The sequence below is a fragment of the Saimiri boliviensis genome, chromosome 1, assembly GCF_048565385.1.
Source record: "Saimiri boliviensis isolate mSaiBol1 chromosome 1, mSaiBol1.pri, whole genome shotgun sequence".
Lineage (NCBI taxonomy): Eukaryota > Metazoa > Chordata > Mammalia > Primates > Cebidae > Saimiri > Saimiri boliviensis.
In genome coordinates this window covers 197,246,339-197,264,229 of record NC_133449.1, presented here as the reverse complement: position 1 = coordinate 197,264,229, position 17,891 = coordinate 197,246,339, and the positions used below count along the sequence as shown (strand labels likewise).

General features: G+C 36.5%; 1 protein-coding gene across 2 annotated transcripts in view; it reads left to right on the top strand.

Annotated features, from left to right (window-relative positions):
- The window catches only part of DCP2 (decapping mRNA 2), a 59,718-nt gene extending 42,319 nt beyond the window's left edge, over positions 1–17,399 (top strand). For both annotated transcript variants that reach the window (XM_003920693.4, XM_074382555.1), the window contains 3 exons: positions 1,693–1,794; positions 7,305–7,356; positions 9,681–17,399. In XM_003920693.4, the coding sequence (XP_003920742.3) occupies positions 1,693–1,794; positions 7,305–7,356; positions 9,681–9,844 (318 nt within the window). In that variant the 3' untranslated portion in view covers positions 9,845–17,399. The remainder of the gene's footprint in view (positions 1–1,692; positions 1,795–7,304; positions 7,357–9,680) is intronic.
- The last annotated feature ends 492 nt before the right edge of the window (positions 17,400–17,891 follow it).

Below are 17,891 nucleotides of genomic sequence, written 5' to 3'. Positions count from 1 at the left end.
GGCAGGCAGATTACTTGAGCCCAGTAGTTGGAGGACCCACCTGGGCAGCCTGGCAATACCCTGTCTGTACCACTAAAAATATAAAAAATTAGCCAGACATGGCTGTACTTCCTTTAGTTCCAGCTACTTGGGAGGCTGAGATGGGAGACTCACCTGAGCCTGGGAAATCAAAGCTGTGATAGTGCCACTGCGTTCCAGCCTGGGCAACGGGAGTGAGATTGTGTCTCATAAAAAGATAATTCTGAAACATGCTACAATATGGGTGAACCTTGAGGGCATTTTAAGTGAAATAAGCCAGACACAAAAGGATAAATATTGTGTTAATGTTATTCCATTTCTAAATGGATATATTCATAGAGATACAAAGTCAGAGATTACCAAGGCTAGAGGGATGGGAGAATAGGGAGCGATTGTTTATTGGTTATGAAGTTTCTGTTTGGCATGATTTTAAAAAAGTTAGCGAAGTGGGCAGTGTTGACTGTATACTTAATGCCTCTGAATTATACACTCACAAATGGCTGATGTGGCAAATTGTATGTATATTGTACCACAACTTAAAAGTATACTGAGAAGAGTGGAATGAAAGTAAATCACAAGTGTGTAGTAACATGAGTCACTCAAAGCCATATTTCCCTCACATCACTTACTTAGGTTTTTGTTTTCCAGCAGTGTTAGCAACTGGTTGTTTTTTTCTATAGGTAGGAATATAAATATTCATATATATTTATATATTTAGAAGTTCTTCCTATTTATACTGTTTTAGCTAGTCCTCAAATAGCTGTTGTTTTAAGGTCTCAAAGGACAAATTAACGTTTAAAATGTTCGTTTTAATTTAAAGTTAAGAATTTTTTGGTGGGAAAATTAACTCATTTTAAAGCAGTTTAACAGAAGGATTTAAACTATTGCATGTCTAACTAGGAATAATGGTCCAAATTTTAAAAACATTAGTCTTGGCTGGGCATGGTGGCTCACGCCTGTAATCCCAGCACTTTGGGAGGCCCAAGGTGAGCGGATCACTTGAGGTCAGGAGTTTGAGACCAGCCTGGCTAACATGGTGAAACCCTGTCTCTATTAAAAATACAAAAATTACCTAGACGTAGTGGCATGTGCCTGTAATCCCAGTTACTCAGGAGACTGAGGCTGGAGAATTGCTTGAACCTGGGAGGCAGAGATGGCAGTTAGCCAACCACTGTGCTGTAACCTGGGCAACAGAGTGAGACTCCATCTCAAAAAAAAATTAATCTATTATTATTTTATAAAAAGTGATTATTTACTTAATAGTGCTTATTAATAATTTAAAGCTGATTTCTTGGGTAACAATTGATTACATACATCTACCCATTTCCTGCTTTAAGAACTGTGGCCAACGTGCCATCTGCATTCCTTTACAGAGAGGTTCCATTTATGCATTAGAAACAAGATCTATAAGCAGATATTGGATAAAGTAAGAGGTATGGAAAGCTTTCTAGGGGCAATTTTATTTGCTATTTCTTAGCTTTAGAGAACTCTTGGTTTGGGAAGCACTGACTTTTATAAGAAAATACATTGATAGGGTGATTCGTGAAAATTTTGGGTAGGAGAAGCTTTGCTAAAAAAAACTTAATTCATCCAGCTAAATGTAATTCATGGGTATTTTTTTGTGCTATTACATTATACTATAGATTCATATTTTATTTCTTATTGGAAAAACAGAATCCGAGTATGAGGGGAAATGGCAGAAAACAGTATCAAGATTCACCTAATCAAAAGAAAAGAACAAATGGGCTTCAGCCAGCGAAGCAGAATTCTTTGATGGTAAGTTACAGTTCTCACACTAAGTAGGCAATTCATCCTTTGAAGAGTGAAACAAGGGCATTGCCAACGCACAGGAATGTTACTTGCTTTGTTCTTATTTTAATTGATATACCGATAGGATTTTTATGTAGCTGAGTTGTGCACTATTCACACACTAAAAATCTCTTTAGCTCCTCTTATTACAAATTTGTAATGTTGATTCAACAGCATATCTAATGTTGACTGGATAAACAATGAAATGAAGGCAGAAATAGAGATGTTCTTCGAAACCAGCGAGAATGAAGACACAACATACCAGAATCTCTGAGACACATTTAAAGCAGTGTCAAGAGGAAAATATATAGCAATAAATGCCCACATGAGAAGCAAGGAGAGATCAAAATTGACACCCTAGCATCAAAATTGAAAGAGCTAGAGGAGCAAGACCTAAAAAACTCAAAACCTAGTAGAAGACAAGAAATAAATAAGATCAGAGCAGAACTGAAGGAGATAAGAGACAGAAAAAACCCTTCAAAAAAATCAATAAATCCAGGAACTGGTTTTTCGAAAAGATTAACAAAATAGACCACTAGCCAGATTAATAAAAAAGAAAAGAGAATAATCAAATTGATGCAATAAAAAACGATAAAGGGATATCACCACAGATTCCACAGAAATTCAAACCATCATCAGAGATTATTACAAAGAACTCTATGCACATAAACTAGTAAACCTGGAAGAAATGGATAAATTCCTGGACACTCGCATCCTCCCAAGCCTAAACCAGGAAGAAGTCGAAACCTTGAATAGACCAATAACAAGGTTTGAAGTTGAGGCAGCAATTAAGAGCTTACCACCCAAGAAAAGCCAAGATCCAGATGGGTTCACAGCCGAATTCTACCAGACATTCCTTCTGAAACTATTCCAAATAATCCAAAAAGAGGGAATCCTTCCCAAATCATTTTATGAGACCAACATCATCCTGATACCAAAACCTGGCAGAGTCTCAGCAAGAAAAGAAAACTTCAGGCCAATACCCATGATGAACATAGATGTAAAAATCTTCAATAAAATACTGGCAAACCGATTGCAACAGCACATCAAAAAGCTTATCCACCATGATCAAGTAGGCTTCATCCCAGGGATGCAAGGCTGGTTCAACATACGCAAGTCTATAAACATAATTCACCACATAAACAGAACCAAAGACAAAAACCACACGATTATCTCAATTGATGCAGAGAAGGCCTTCAACAAAATTCAACAGCCCTTTATGCTAAAAACCTTCAGTAAACTAGGTATTGAAGGAAGGTATCTCAACATAATAAAAGCTATTTACAACAAACCAACAGCCAATATCATGCTGAATGGACAAAAACTGGTAGCATTCCCTTTGAAATCTGGCAGTAGACAAGGATGCCCTCTCTCACCACTCCTATTCAGTATAGTACTGGAAGTTCTAGCCAGAGCAATCAGGCAAGAAAAAGAAATAAAGGATATTCAAATAGGAAAGGAGGAAGTCAAATTGTCTCTATTTGCAGATGACATGATTATGTATTTAGAAGACCGCATCGTCTCAGTCCAAAATCTCCTGAAACTGATTAGCAACTTCAGCAAAGTCTCAGGATACAAAATCAATGTGCAAAATTCACAAGCATTCCTATACACCAATAACTGACTTAAAGAGAGCCAAATCAAGAACAAACTGCCATTCAGAATTGCTACAAAGAGAATAAAATACCTAGGAATACAACTAACAAGGAACATAAAGGACCTCTTCAAGGAGAACTACAAACCACTGCTCAACGAAATAAAGAGAGGACACAGGCCGGGCGCGGTGGCTCAAGCCTGTAATCCCAGCGCTTTGGGAGGCCGAGGCGGGTGGATCACGAGGTCAAGAGATCGAGACCATCTTGGTCAACATTGTGAAACCCCGTCTCTATGAAAAATACAAAAAATTAGCTGGGCATGGTGGCGTGTGCCTGTAATCTCAGCTACTCAGGAGGCTGAGACAGGAGAATTGCCTGAACCCAGGAGGCGGAGGTTGCGGTGAGCCGAGATCGCGCCATTGCACTCCAGCCTGGGTAACAAGAGCGAAACTCCGTCTCAAAAAAAAAAGAAAAAGAGAGGACACAAACAGTGGAGAAACATTCCATGTTGATGGTTAGGAAGAACCAATATCGTGAAAATGGCCATACTGCCCAAAGTAATCTACAGATTCAACGCTATTCCCATCAAGCTACCAATGACTTTCTTCACAGAACTGGAAAAAACCACCTTAAACTTCATATGGAACAAAAAGAGAGCCCGCATAGCCAAGTCAATTCTAAGCAAAAAGAACAAAGTGGGAGGCATCACACTACCAGACTTCAAAATATATTACAAGGCTACAGTAATCAAAACGGCATGTTACTGGTACCAAAACAGAGATATAGACCAATGGAACAGAACAGAGTCCTCGTAGGCAACACAACACATCTACAACCATCCGATCTTTGACAAACCTGACAAAAGCAACAGGGAAAGGATTCCCTGTTTAATAAATGGTCTTGGGAAAACTGGCTAGCCATGTGCAGAAAGCAGAAACTGGACCCTTCCTGACACCTTACACTAAAATTAACTCCAGCTGGATTAAAGACTTAAACATAAGACCTAACACCATAAAAACCCTAGAAGAAAATCTAGGCAAAACCATTCAGGACATAGGTGTAAGCAAGGACTTCATGACCAAAACACCAGAAACATTAGCAACAAAAGCCAAAATAGACAAATGGGACCTAATCAAACTCCACAGCTTCTGCATGGCAAAAGAAACAGTCATTAGAGTGAATTGGCAACCAACAGAATGGGAAAAAGTTTTTGCAGTCAACCCATCTGACAAAGGGCTGATACCCAGAATTTACAAAGAACTAAAACAGATTTACAAGAAAAAAAACAAGCCCATTCAAAAGTGGGCAAAGGATATGAACAGACGCTTTACAAAAGAAGACATACATGAGGCCAACAAACATATGAAAAAATGCTCATCATCACTAGTCATTAGAGAAATGCAAATCAAAACTACATTGAGATACTATCTCACGCCAGTTAGCATGGCGATCGTTAAAAAATCTGGAAACAACAGATGCTGGAGAGGATATGGAGAAATAAGGACAGTTTTACACTGTTGGTGAGAGTGTAATTTAGTTCAACCATTGTGGAAGATAGTGTGGTGAGTCCTCAAGGACCTAGAAATAGAAATTCCATATGACCCAGCAATCCCATTACTGGGTCTATATCCAAAGGATTATAAATCGTTCTACTATAAGGACACATGCACACGAATGTTCATTGCAGCACTGTTTACAATAGCAAAGACTTGGAACCAACCCAAATGCCCATCGATGATAGACTGGACAGGGAAAATGTGGCACATTATACACCATGGAATATTATATGGCCATCAAAAACGATGAGTTCGTGTTCTTTGTAGGGACATGGATGAACCTGGAAGCCATCATTCTCAGCAAACTGACACAAGAACAGAAAATCAAACATGACATGTTCTCACTCATAGGCGGGTGTTGAACAGTGAGAAAATAAATAAAATTCAATAGCTGTTTCTAACAAAAACGAGATGGGTAACTTATTGATAATGTACAAGTGTTAATTGTCCTCAAATTAACATATAAATGCAATATGATACCAATAAAAATTTCTTACAGATTTTTTTGGGAGAACTTCACAAATTACTCAGATTTGTCTAGAAGAACTTGAATAGATTTTAAAAAGTTTTTTAAGAAGAAAGTTGATGGAGAGCAAGTACATGAGCAGTTTTTAAGAGAAGAAATAAAAAGGACTGATAAACATAAAAGTCTTAAATTGTTTATGTAGTCAAAGAATGTAAATTGAAATGGGATACCATTTCTCTGTTCAGATTGGCACAGATGAAAACATTGTTAACCAGTTGTGTATTGAGTATATTGGTAACACATAAAAATTACTAATTGGTACATCTTTCTGGAGAGGAGTTTTGCTGTATCAAAACCCTCAAACAGTGCTCACTTTTTCCTTAGAAGAGGAATTTAAACAATGTCCACCCCCTTTGTAATAATGAAAACATGGAAAATAATCTAAATATCCAAGAAGATGATATTAAATATAGTATCGTATATCTGTGCAGTGGATTACCGTGAAGTTGCTAAAAATGTGTATTTGTTGAAAAAGAAATTTGTTCACAATATATTCTATTTTAAAAGATTATTGCCGGGCGCGGTGGCTCAAGCCTGTAATCCCAGCACTTTAGGAGGCCGAGGCGGGTGGATCACGAGGTCAAGAGATTGAGACCATCCTGGTCAACATGGTGAAACCCCGTCTCTACTAAAAATAAAAAAATTAGCTGGGCATGGTGGCGCGTGCCTGTAATCCCAGCTACTCAGGAGGCTGAGGCAGGAGAATTGCCTGAACCCAGGAGGCAGAGGTTGCGGTGAGTCGAGATCGCGCCATTGTACTCCAGCCTGGGTAATAAGAGCGAAACTCCGTCTCAAAAAAAAAAAAAAAAGATTATTGGACACTAATATGTATTGTATAATTCCATTTAAAGTTTGTACAATTGTATGAAAAGATTTTAACACACATCTTCATGTCAAGAAGCTAGAAAGATGTAATAGTGATTAACTGTGAGTTGAGAAATGTAATGAATAATCTTTTTTTTTTTTTGAGACAGGGCCTCTGTTGTCTATACAGTGGCACATTCATTGCTCGCTGTAGCCTTGAACTTCTGGGCTCAAGGCATCTTCCTGCCTCAGCTAATTTTTTTTTTTTTTTTTTTGAGACAGGGTTTTGCTCTTTAATATTTTAAATAAGTAAATAATTGCAGTCATCCAGGCGGAAATGCAGTGTTACAATCTTGGCTCACTGCAGCCTCAGCCCTCCTTGGTTCAAGCAGTCCTCCCACCTCAGCACCAGAGTAGCTGGGACTATAGGTGTGTGTCACCATGCATGACTAATTCTTGTATTATTATTATTTTTTTTAGTAGAAATGGGCTTTGCCATGTTGTCCAGACTGGTCTTGAACTCCTAGGCTCAAGTGATCCTCATCGTCTCGCCTCCCAAATTGCTGGGATTACAGCTGTGAGCCACTGTGCCTGGCCACCTCGCTAAATTAATTAGCTCTGGATGATTTTTATGTTTTAGAAATACAAATAAAATGTGTTTGCTAGGCTGGTCTCAAACTCCTGGCCTCAAGTGATCTTCTTGCTTTGGTCTCTCAAAGTGCTGGGATTACAGGCATGAACCACCACACCTAAGCACTACTTGTCTATTTTTTAAAAATTTCTTTATAATATATATGTATGTAATACAGACCTAAAAAAAAATTTAGGTGTAAAAAGTAAATACAAAATACAAAAATACTGGTGAGAGAATGGGATGATGATTATATTCCTGGTTCAATTTTCTCCCTGATAAATTTGATAATATATCTTTTGATTTTTAATAAGTGAAATAACTGGTAACTGTGTTGTGTGTATGTGTGTGTGTTTTTTAAATAGAAGTGCGAAAAGAAACTTCATCCACGGAAACTTCAGGATAATTTCGAAACAGGCAAGTCATTTCCTATCTTTTTATAATGTCTGCCTTGTGGGATTTGCTTTGGTTTACCTAACTTTGCGTATGCGATATATGATAGTTAAGCAGGAAGAGTTGCATATGTTCTGTAGAAAGAGTTCATAGAGTTCTCTAAATAAGAAATCATTTAGATGATGAAGTTACTTGCCTTCACACTGCTATTTGTTTTATGAATGTTAAGCCTTAGTGCTGTGCATGAATATTTTAAATAAATAATTGCATATGGATTTGTGGGGAGGGTAAAAAGATTCCAGTATTGTAAAGGCCAGGAATCTCATTCTCACATCTGTATAAGGGGTTCACTGACTTTAGAAGTTGAAAATTTTGGGGGTAATCACTCTTGTTCTTCCCACATACACATTAGTAAATTTGTATGCCTTTTTTCCAATTAAAAGAAAAATTTCACCCTTTTTGGAGGTAATGTTCAACTTTTTAAGGTGATACTAAGTATAGGTTTTATTAAAAATGCTTGCAATTTGTCCTTTGATTATGAAAAGTAGATGTGTTACCTGATTTGCAAAGTAATCCTGATGAATGTAGAAAGCGCTTTGTTAAATACTGATTTAGTACCTCCTATTTGAAAGTGCAGTAGACTATTTTTTCTTAGGTGCTATTTTGAATTGTATGAAATTCCCATTTATTCACCATCTAAATTTAAGGCTTTTGTGTAGAAAAGTCTAAGAAATGAAAAGCATTATCATATTCTTCTTCTGTAATACTGTCTGTTATTTAAGCAAGATAATACTATTTTAAAAGAGATGCCTTAACCCTATTATGGAAAGTGACTGTTAACTGTGAAGAAAGGAACTCTCATTAGAATTTAGTTTGATATAGTCCCACTTGTTTATTTTTGTTTTTGTTAACTGTGCTTTTGGTGTCATATCAAAAAAAAAAAAACCATTGTGAAGATCGGTATCAGAGAGCTTTTTTCCCTGTTTTCTTCTAGGAATGCTACAGTTTCAGGTTTTGCATTTAAGTCTTTCATCTATTTTGAGTTCATTTTTATGTCTCATATATGATAAGGATCTATTTCTTTATATGTGGCTATCCAGTTTTCCTGGCACCATTTATTGAAGAGTCTATTATTTCTCCTTATTGGATTTTAGTATATAGAAGTTAATGGGGGTATAAGTCCTCTTAATAGGATTTTTTTCTGGCCGTTTTGGGTGGTGGGGACGTGATAGGCTGATAGCAAAATTTAATTAACATATATTCAGAAATTAGTTATTTCACAGAATCTTTTTAAAGCCCTAAGTTCAGGGACATAAAAAAGGTACACCATGCCAGCCTGGGCAACATAGCAAGACAACATCTCTACAAAAATTAAAAATTAGCCAGCTGTGCTGACATATGCCTGTAGTCCCAGCTACTTAAAAGGCTGAGGCAAAAATATATCTGTCTTAGTGGGGCATTATATGGATATATAAAATTTTGAGTTGTCTTGAGAACTATAAAAGAATTTGTAACCTGGGAAGCCTCATCCTCATTTCAGACTTTATTTCTGCCCCAGCTTCTTGATGTTCATTCCAAACCTGCTTTCTAGTCAAGTCCCTGATTTATTTAAAAGGGGTTGGGGGGTGGGGGGGAAGACCAGATAAATTGGAGTTTTGATGTACTATTTTGAAAATTTGAATTTTTTTTTTTTTTTTTTTTTTGAGACGGAGTTTCGCTCTTGTTACTCAGGCTGGAGTGCAATGGCGCGATCTCGGCTCACCGCAACCTCCGCCTTCTGGGTTCAAGCAATTCTCCTGCCTCAGCCTCCTGAGTAACTGGGATTACAGGCATGTGCCACCATGCCCAGCTAATTTTTGTATTTTTAGTAGAGACGGGGTTTCACCATGTTGACCAGGATGGTCTCGATCTCTCGACCTCGTGATCCACCCGCCTCGGCCTCCTAAAGTGCTGGGATTACAGGCTTGAGCCACCGCGCCCGGCCTGAATTTTTCTTTATGGTGACAAATTCCTGGAAATCTTGGTAAACCCCACCTTTATTTTTTTTATGAGAAAACACACATATAGGAGGTAAAGGTACTCATTTTGAAAGCAAAGGAATATCTAGGGTCTTAATGGCTGAGATTAGGATTTTGAATATGAGGAAATAGTAATAGATTGAAAATGTAGTTGAGCACCAGTTTAGGGAAAGGAAACTACATGTCTTGGTGGTTCTCTTTAGGGTTAAATTTAGTGTGTGGGAAGATAAACGTACACTCAGAACTAATTCTTTTGTAACAAAAGGCAAAGGACAGTATTTGATTTCTTACTAAGGTTACTGAGCTTATTTATTTTGTTTTTTTAAACAGATGCTGTATATGACTTACCTAGCTTCAGTGAAGACCAGTTGCTAGAACATGCTGAGGGACAGCCTGTGGCGTGTAATGGACATTGCAAGGTCCCCTTTTCATCCAGAACTTTTTTGAGTTTCAAGTTTGATCATAATGCTATAATGAAAATCTTGGACCTTTGATAGGAGCAGATGTATCGTAAATGTTGCAGGACCAGAGACCTGTTGCATTTAAGTGGGTGTCTCCTCAAGCCTTACCTTTCTCAGGTGTTTTAAAGAAATGCAGGGAGGCAATGTTTCTGAAGACATTTTTTGTTTATAAGAGAGAGTAGAAAGAAACATGAGTTTGCACTGTAAATGCAGTTATAACCTTTTATACAGATATACCTTTTCAGTGTTTAGTGCAAGTTTAAATTGCTTTTGTTGAGGGCATTCTGTGTGACTGTGGGTTTTATTTTTTATTCTGGTTAAGAAAATAATGTATTCAGTTACTGTCAAATAGCCAAGTTAATGGGAATGCTCCATCTACGTATTACAGTGATTGCAATAATGAAGTATTTCAAAGAGACTTAAAATAATGCCCAATTATTAATGCAAGAGCTGAGATGTCACATTCGTCAAGATTACAGGTGATCTACTTTGGTGGCATTTTGTACTTCTGCTTCTAACCACTGAGGCTCTCTAATCTTCCTCTGGTGTTTAGTTGAAAGGATTTATTGAAAATGGCTTCTGGAATATAATATGCATGTCCAAAATGAACTCTTAGCACTTCATAAGGACAAAGTCTGTAGCCTGGAGGGGATTGAGTGGATGGGAGTTGATGCTGTGATTTTGAGTTTGGTTGCGTGCAGTCAAGTGAGACTGCTGAAGAAAATGTAGCAGAGAGTATGGAGGCTGGGACCCAGCAGCTACTTTGGGTCATGTGTTTACCATCCTGCCTCCAACCCTTGAGTATTATAGACTTTTGTTCTTGTGGGAATTTCTTCTGTATTCCAGTTGTGTAAATATGTATGAAAAACTGACATTACTAGGTATTACATTGCATCTCCAGTATTGATCTTTGGAAACTGATGTTATATTAGGTTCCAATTTGCAATAATAGCAGAGACTGACATGCTTTTATTGGCCTGCTAAGCTCCTGGATGATGGAGTGAGAAGGGAAGGGGTATGTAGTTTACCCAAGTCTAAATAAAGCATTTCACTAGGTCACATGTTATGTATATGTGTTACGTAACAGTAACATACATAACTCACTCCTAGGAATGTATTTTGCTTCAGGATTTTTAACTTCAAATAAGGATGGCAGTGCCCATTTTAAGGACGATTTCAGCTATAATTGAGGACAATCACCAGGGTGTTAAGGGGGCTTTAGTGTTTTGGCTGCATCTGACCTCATTAAAGGAATTTCTTTGGAATGCGGGTGGGGGGTGTTTGAGTATATGTGTGTGTGTGTATCTGTCATGTGGGTTTTAAAAATCCTTTTTTACAGTGGTATCCACAAAATACTTCTCTGCTTATAAATGTAATTGTAGAAATCTTTATTCTGTATAGGTAGCCTATTTAATCAGGTTCCACTGAACCTTGTGGGACTTTTAAAAGAAGGGCTATTTAAGGAATTCACTTGTTAGTACTTTGCTTTAGCTTTTAAATGGCTTGATTTTAAAGAAGAAATTCTATTTATTAATGGAAGAGTCACCCTTTTGGTGCTAAGCAGGAGAATTCACAATTACAGCAGTGTGTATAGAATTATGATACTCAGAATCCTCCATCTTTTAATGTGACAAATTTTTGAATCCTGTGACCTTTGCTTTTTAATGCATTATATGATTGTGTTTGAAAGCTTTTACTGTTCTTTTCAGAAATACAGCTGCTTTGCTTGGGTCTCTTTGAGCCATATTTATAGTTGGTCCCAGCATTCCAGACTTCTGTTAAATTGTTAAAGGAGTGAAAATGTAGTTTGCCTGGCAGATGAATAATTTTCACTCATTTATTATCTTCTAGAAACCATTTAACTTTTACTGCTTGTGTGTGTGTGTGTGTGTGTGTGTGTGTGTGTGTAAGTGCATACTTTGGCCAGTCTTTCTGGTGCCTGTAGAGTTGGATTTTTCAGCTCTCAATACTGAAGCAAAAGAGATTAGAGTTAGTTACCAGAAGTATGGCCTCTAACGGTGTTGAGCCTTTTCAAGAACCAACAGATTATCTTGTGATTACAGTAGTAATGTTATTGCTGTTGCGCTGCTTTATTTAATGCACTGTGGAACAAAATATATAAGGGTATTGTTGGGACGTGATTATGATTAGTGGGCTTTTAGCTCTCCTCAAAGTTTGAGGTTAAAAAAATATTAAAAGATATGAGTTAAAGTTTATGTGTATGATGTGACTTAACTATGCAGAAAAATATTTAAGTTGGATGTACCTGTTTTATGTACATCTGCTATACTTACTCCCTCAGACCTGGGTATTAGTTTCTCAGTGTTCAGGTTACCTTGAGAATGGCCATGCTTAATGAACTAGATTTCTCATTTGAGAAATTTTGGTATGGTTTGAGGAAATCAAGTGATAAAGGAGTATGCTGAATATGCAATAATTTACTTCTGAGTGCTGCATTTTAAGAAGCTAGATGAGAAGAGTAGTCAGTTGGCTTCATTATGTTTTATATCTTTGAGAGAGATGCAGGTCTTAGAATTTACTTTTTGAATGTTATGTTCCAACCTTATATGTTCCAAGGTGCAGTGCACTGTGAATCTTTTATTTAAAAAAAACCTTGTAGGTGCTTTTATGTATAACTTTAATGATTTATAAGATGCTAAATGAATTGTTTTCATACCTAACCATTGTAATCCAAAAGAAGGATGTGGTTTACATGCTTTTCAAAAATTTTTGTTAAGAAATAGCAAATGAATGGTTTAGGATTTCAAATAGTGATACCCTCCTGGGACATGAGCATTTGGAGAAGTCTGAGCACCTAATATAACTCATTTAGTATTGGTGAAATTTGATTAAAGATGTTGGAAAATTAAGTTGGATTTTTGTATTCATATATAAAGGAAAGTTTCCCAATGCTGTCAAAGGAATTGTGGTCACTACTTGCTGTTCTGAGCTTTGAATATCCTTATTTTTCTATCAGATATCAATTAGTAAGTATGGTTAATGAAGACATAAAATGAAAGTAATTGTATGCAGTATGATTGAGTTAGTACTTTTCCTTTTGAAGGCTTTAGTAATTTGTATGTAGTGTCAAAAGGAATTCAAATCTAAGTGAATACAGCCTCCTCCTATAGGATTTAGATTCTTCTATAAAATTCACTATATTGTGTCCTATAGAAAAGTTAAGGTCTGAGTGCATGTGTGCATTAAAAACATTTCACTACCTATTCTCTCATGGACCTGCTTTTTGCCCTTTCTTTTTTCATCTCCAACAGTTAAACAATAAGGAGAGCAAAGTTAATTATAACAATTAGACATTTTGCCACGTTACTTTTGTTACCACAATACCCAGTCTTGGCTTTTTATCTTTATTTTTGTACCAGTGACCTCCCTGCTCCCTGAGATTTTAACATCTATTGTGTTTCTATATTTTCTAAGACAGTATTTTTTTAATATGTTAATCATAGTTATAATAAATCAGATTCATTAACTTTTCTTCCTAGTAATTTTGATTTGGATTATTTTCTAACCTGGGGGATGGGGTTCATATGTATTATTGTAACTTTAGATTAATAAGCAAGACAAACTTTTTTTTTGTTTGTTTGAAGGTATTCTTTACATACCTGTCTCTAGAAAAACAAATGTTAGGCTGGGTGTGGTGGCTCATGCCTGTAATCCCAGCACTTTGGGAGGCCTAGGCGGGCATATCATCTGAGGTTGGGAGTTCGAGACCAGCCTGATCAACATGAAGAAACCCTGTCTCTACTAAAAGCACAAAATTAGCCGGGCATGGTGGTACATGCCTGTAGTCCCGGCTACTTGGGAGGCTGAGACAGGAGGATTGCTTGAACCCAGGAGGCAGAGGTTGCAGTGAGCCGGGATCACACCATTGCGCTCCAGCCTGGGTGATAGTGCGAGACACCATCTCCACAAAAAAAAAAAAAAGGAAAAACAAATGTTAGTAGAAACAATTTGGTCAAACCTTACTCCTGACAGCTTGGTAAAGTCAAGGTAGAATTTCTCACTGTGTATTATGTCCTAAGACTTTAAAGTGTCTAGTTGCCAAAAATTCTAAAAATGAGATTATGACGGGCTTTCTTAGCATCTTTTTTCTTCTTAAAATTGAATTGCTCTTAAAGTCTGTACTCTTCTGTCAGAAAGATGGCAGATTGCAAATACGTAATACAGGCTTTGCCCCATGTTTTCAAAGTAGTATTCTGGATTGCAGTTTCAAAAAAACATGATAGATTATTATTATAGAATCAAAGTGTCCTGAAGGGAGAATAGCTATAGTTGCTGGGCAAAGAGTATAAGAAAGAAATTTTAGAGTATTTATCAATACTTGAGTGCTACATTATGTTCCAGGCTAGAAATGTGATCATTGCATGGCCTAAGTGTAGCCATTCATATATATATATATATATATATGAAAAAAATACATATATATGTATAGCCATTATCAAGTGTTTTCTACCCCTGGTTAAAGTTAATTTTTTCAAGTATGATTGCCAAGCAATCCAGTGAATTTTTTCTCATTTTAAAGACCAATGTTGAGGAGTCTGGTCCTTCCTGTGCTAATACCATAGAACTCTAGTCAAACTGGAGTGCACTGCTTTCTTACAGGAAGACAACCCAGAGCACACAGCCATAATCTGCTGTGGTGTCAGTCACATCACAGTGTAGGTATACATTTGTCCTGAATGTGATTAATTTCCTTTCCATCTCACTTCCTTGTGACAAATAGCATTTACTATTGAAATAGTAGTCTGTAAGTTGGGAAAAGAGTGAAAGTAACTCTCATACTTGGGAGTGGACTTGAAGGGTTGACTTCCACCAGCTGAGGACAAACAAGTACAAAGAAAAACTGTGATAAAGTATGGAGGTCTTGAGGGCTGTTCATAATGGAATTTTTAATCTGGGTTATCAGAGTAATGAAATCACCAATAAAACATTTCATGTATCTTGTATCTTCTGTGGTTAGCAGAGGAGTATGGTCTCACTATGTTAGCAGCTTGAAGGCACAACCTAAAAGGAATGAGCCTTCACAAGGTGCTTCACATTAGTTGGGTAGTATTGGTCAAGGGTACTCTGAAGAATGAATACAAAAATCAGTTGCCTGTGTTTGTAACATTGTCCCACATGGACTCTAGCCTTCAGTAGACCAGTCTTTCAGTCTGGTAGGAGACTAAGGCCCTGAATATGTTTTCTGCTTTTTGGTGGAAGGCTTTCTGCAAGTGGTTGGGTGGTTTTTGGATTATTGGCCACTGTTCGTTCAGTGCCATTTGAAGACCTGTTTCTTAATCCCTTTTCTTGGTGTGACTGGCCAGGAAAAAGCCACTGAGTCCTTTTTTTCCTCCCTGGTGACTTGTCCCTTCTGTAGAATAATCTTTTTAAATTTATGTTGCATCTCTATGATAAACCTTCCAGACTTGCAAGCAGTGATTTTATCTTTCCTTCCTGAGAAGCTGATCTCACTTTTGATGTTTGGGTCACAAACAGATAGGAGGGCTGTGGATACCTGTGCTCTTTTGAGTCTCAATGCTTGTAGCTTTCACATTGGCTTGGAAACAAAGAACAGACTTCTGTGGGGTTCTACGGTGAAATGGACAGTGTTCTGCTGGTCCTCAGTCTGAGAGGTCTTAGGTAACATTCTTAGTATAGTGGAATTTCTGAGGTCAAATTTAACATGTTATTTTTTTCTCCTTTTAGTTCATTAAATCTGAGGTTCTAAATCTGTAGCTTCATTTTGGGCACAAGTCTGCATTGTCATTTTTTAAGCTTTAAGAGATTGACACATGCTTTTGTGATATTTAGGAATAGACTGGATGGCAGCAAATGAAAGTAAAGGTTTTCAACCGTGAATGAAATTTCGAAAGATAATTTTTCAGCAGTTGGTTGATTAGATAAGTTAGTGCTTTTGGAACATATGAGTAACAGTAGACTTGTATTCTTCATGCACAATACATATGATATGCACTGACAGAAAAGCACAGAAGACATAACTGCTAGAGTTTCATTGTGCATTTCACTACTGTTCTAGGGCACTGCTGTCTCTTTGGTTCATTTTAGATTTGTGTTAGGATATTGCACAAATAATCATTTAATGTTAAATGCACGTGTTCAAAGAAATCAGTATTAAAGTTTTTCACTGATATTTCACTTTAGAGTTAGGACAGGAGACAGCTAACCTGACTTCCATATTATAAATAATAGAAACTTTTTCTTCAGTAACAAAAATAGGAAAAGACAATAAAACCGTAACTATTTTGCTTTATGTCTGTTTTTAATAAATAATTGTTTTGCAGTTTGCTTTATTAGCTTAATACCTTATAGTACTTAAAAAAAAATCATCCTTGGTAAGTATTGGACTCATCCTAGATCCATGTACAATTCAGACTTTTATCTGTTAGCTTTAGTAAAAATTTAAAATGATCTCATTTCAGAATAAAACAAATGGAATTATAGTTCATATATTAGCAATTTAAGTGAAATTCTCTTAATAAGATTGTCTTTTGTCTAACCAAAATAGGGCACACAGATTAGTGTGGATGGAAAAGGGGGTAAGACTTGACTTTTTAATACTGTGCCTATTTCCAAAATAAGATTTGATGTGGCTTTTTACATTATGCTGTAAAGACTAGGGTTATGTTAAAGAAAGATACATAATCTACATAGTCTTAAAACAATTTGCTTGGGAGTAAGTTTTAGTCGGAAAAAGGTGAAGATATTTATGTTAAGTCATATTAAGCAAATTATTTTGAGACCTACTTTTGCTGGTAGACAAATTGAGGAAATGTTTCACTTAATATATGACGGTCAATGAAAAAAACCAGACTTTAGAGTAAATGTGATAACCAAGTAGATTTGTGAACTTTATTTCTTTAGTAATTATTTTTGTCAGACATGAAATGATTTAACCTTTAATTTTTGCCTAGATTATAGCAGTGTTTCATGATTTTACCTTATAGGGCATTTCAATGCTTGGAGAAAGACTGTATAAGTAAACCTACTTCAAATGATTCTGTTCATGGTAGTATAGAGTCCTTGGTGCATTTTTTGGGAACTGTCAAACATTTACTGACAGAAGAAAAGGAACCCCAAAACACTTGTTGTGTTCACCTTTTTATAAGAACTGAAACATTTTGAACAGGTTGTATTGTGTTTCTGGATTTATGGTGGCGTGGTTGGACAGCAACTTTGTCTTTTTCCCTCAGTGTTAATGAAAGGATAAAGACTGATTGACTTTAACCTCTCGTTGGGTATGACTATCAAAGGATTTCCAGTGATTCACGTATGTGAATTGGAGTTTAAATGTTTGCAGGATTACTGTACTTCCAAAGACCCACTAGAATGTCAGCTGTACTCTATATTCTCCACTAAGAAAATGAACAAAATCCTATGTCTTAACAGGTATGCTCTAACTTTTTGAAAGCTTTTTGATGTAAATAATACTAGGTTAAAAACTAATCTTACAAAATACAGTTCGAATGATGGAAGATTGTTCACATATTGGCTTTCTGTACAAAAACATTGTGTTAGACTGTAATGTAATATCAATAAAATTGGCTGCTTGGGCAGTTTTAGTTACTACCTTAGTCTGGTTTCTGCTACTGTTACTTGTTATCATAGGTTCTGAGTTGCTCATTGTGGTTGCTGTTTCTTTGGACCAATAAAAAATGTCAAGTATGAGATGAACATAATAAAATTATGTTTGTGTAACAGGAAGAAATATTAAAAAGTACAGAATCTCTGAAAAAATGAAAATATCTCAAACAAGTTTGTTGCTTTAAAGCAAGATTATCGTGAATGGCTTGGGATGTGAATTAATTAGGTATTTAAAATCCAGCAATTCTTAAGTTTGTGCTAGAATCAGGTTTTGCAATAGGAATACCTAACATTGGATCGAGACAGAAATACATTCTTTTCCATCAGAGACCTCAGCTCTATGACAGTAATTTTTATTTAAAATTTTCAAAAGGGGAGTGACCAGGGTGTTATACTTACTGTCAGAGGTACTTTGCTTCCTTAGTGACAGCTTGACAACATTGTAATCTTTCTGTAACAGACATGTTGCAAAGCTGCT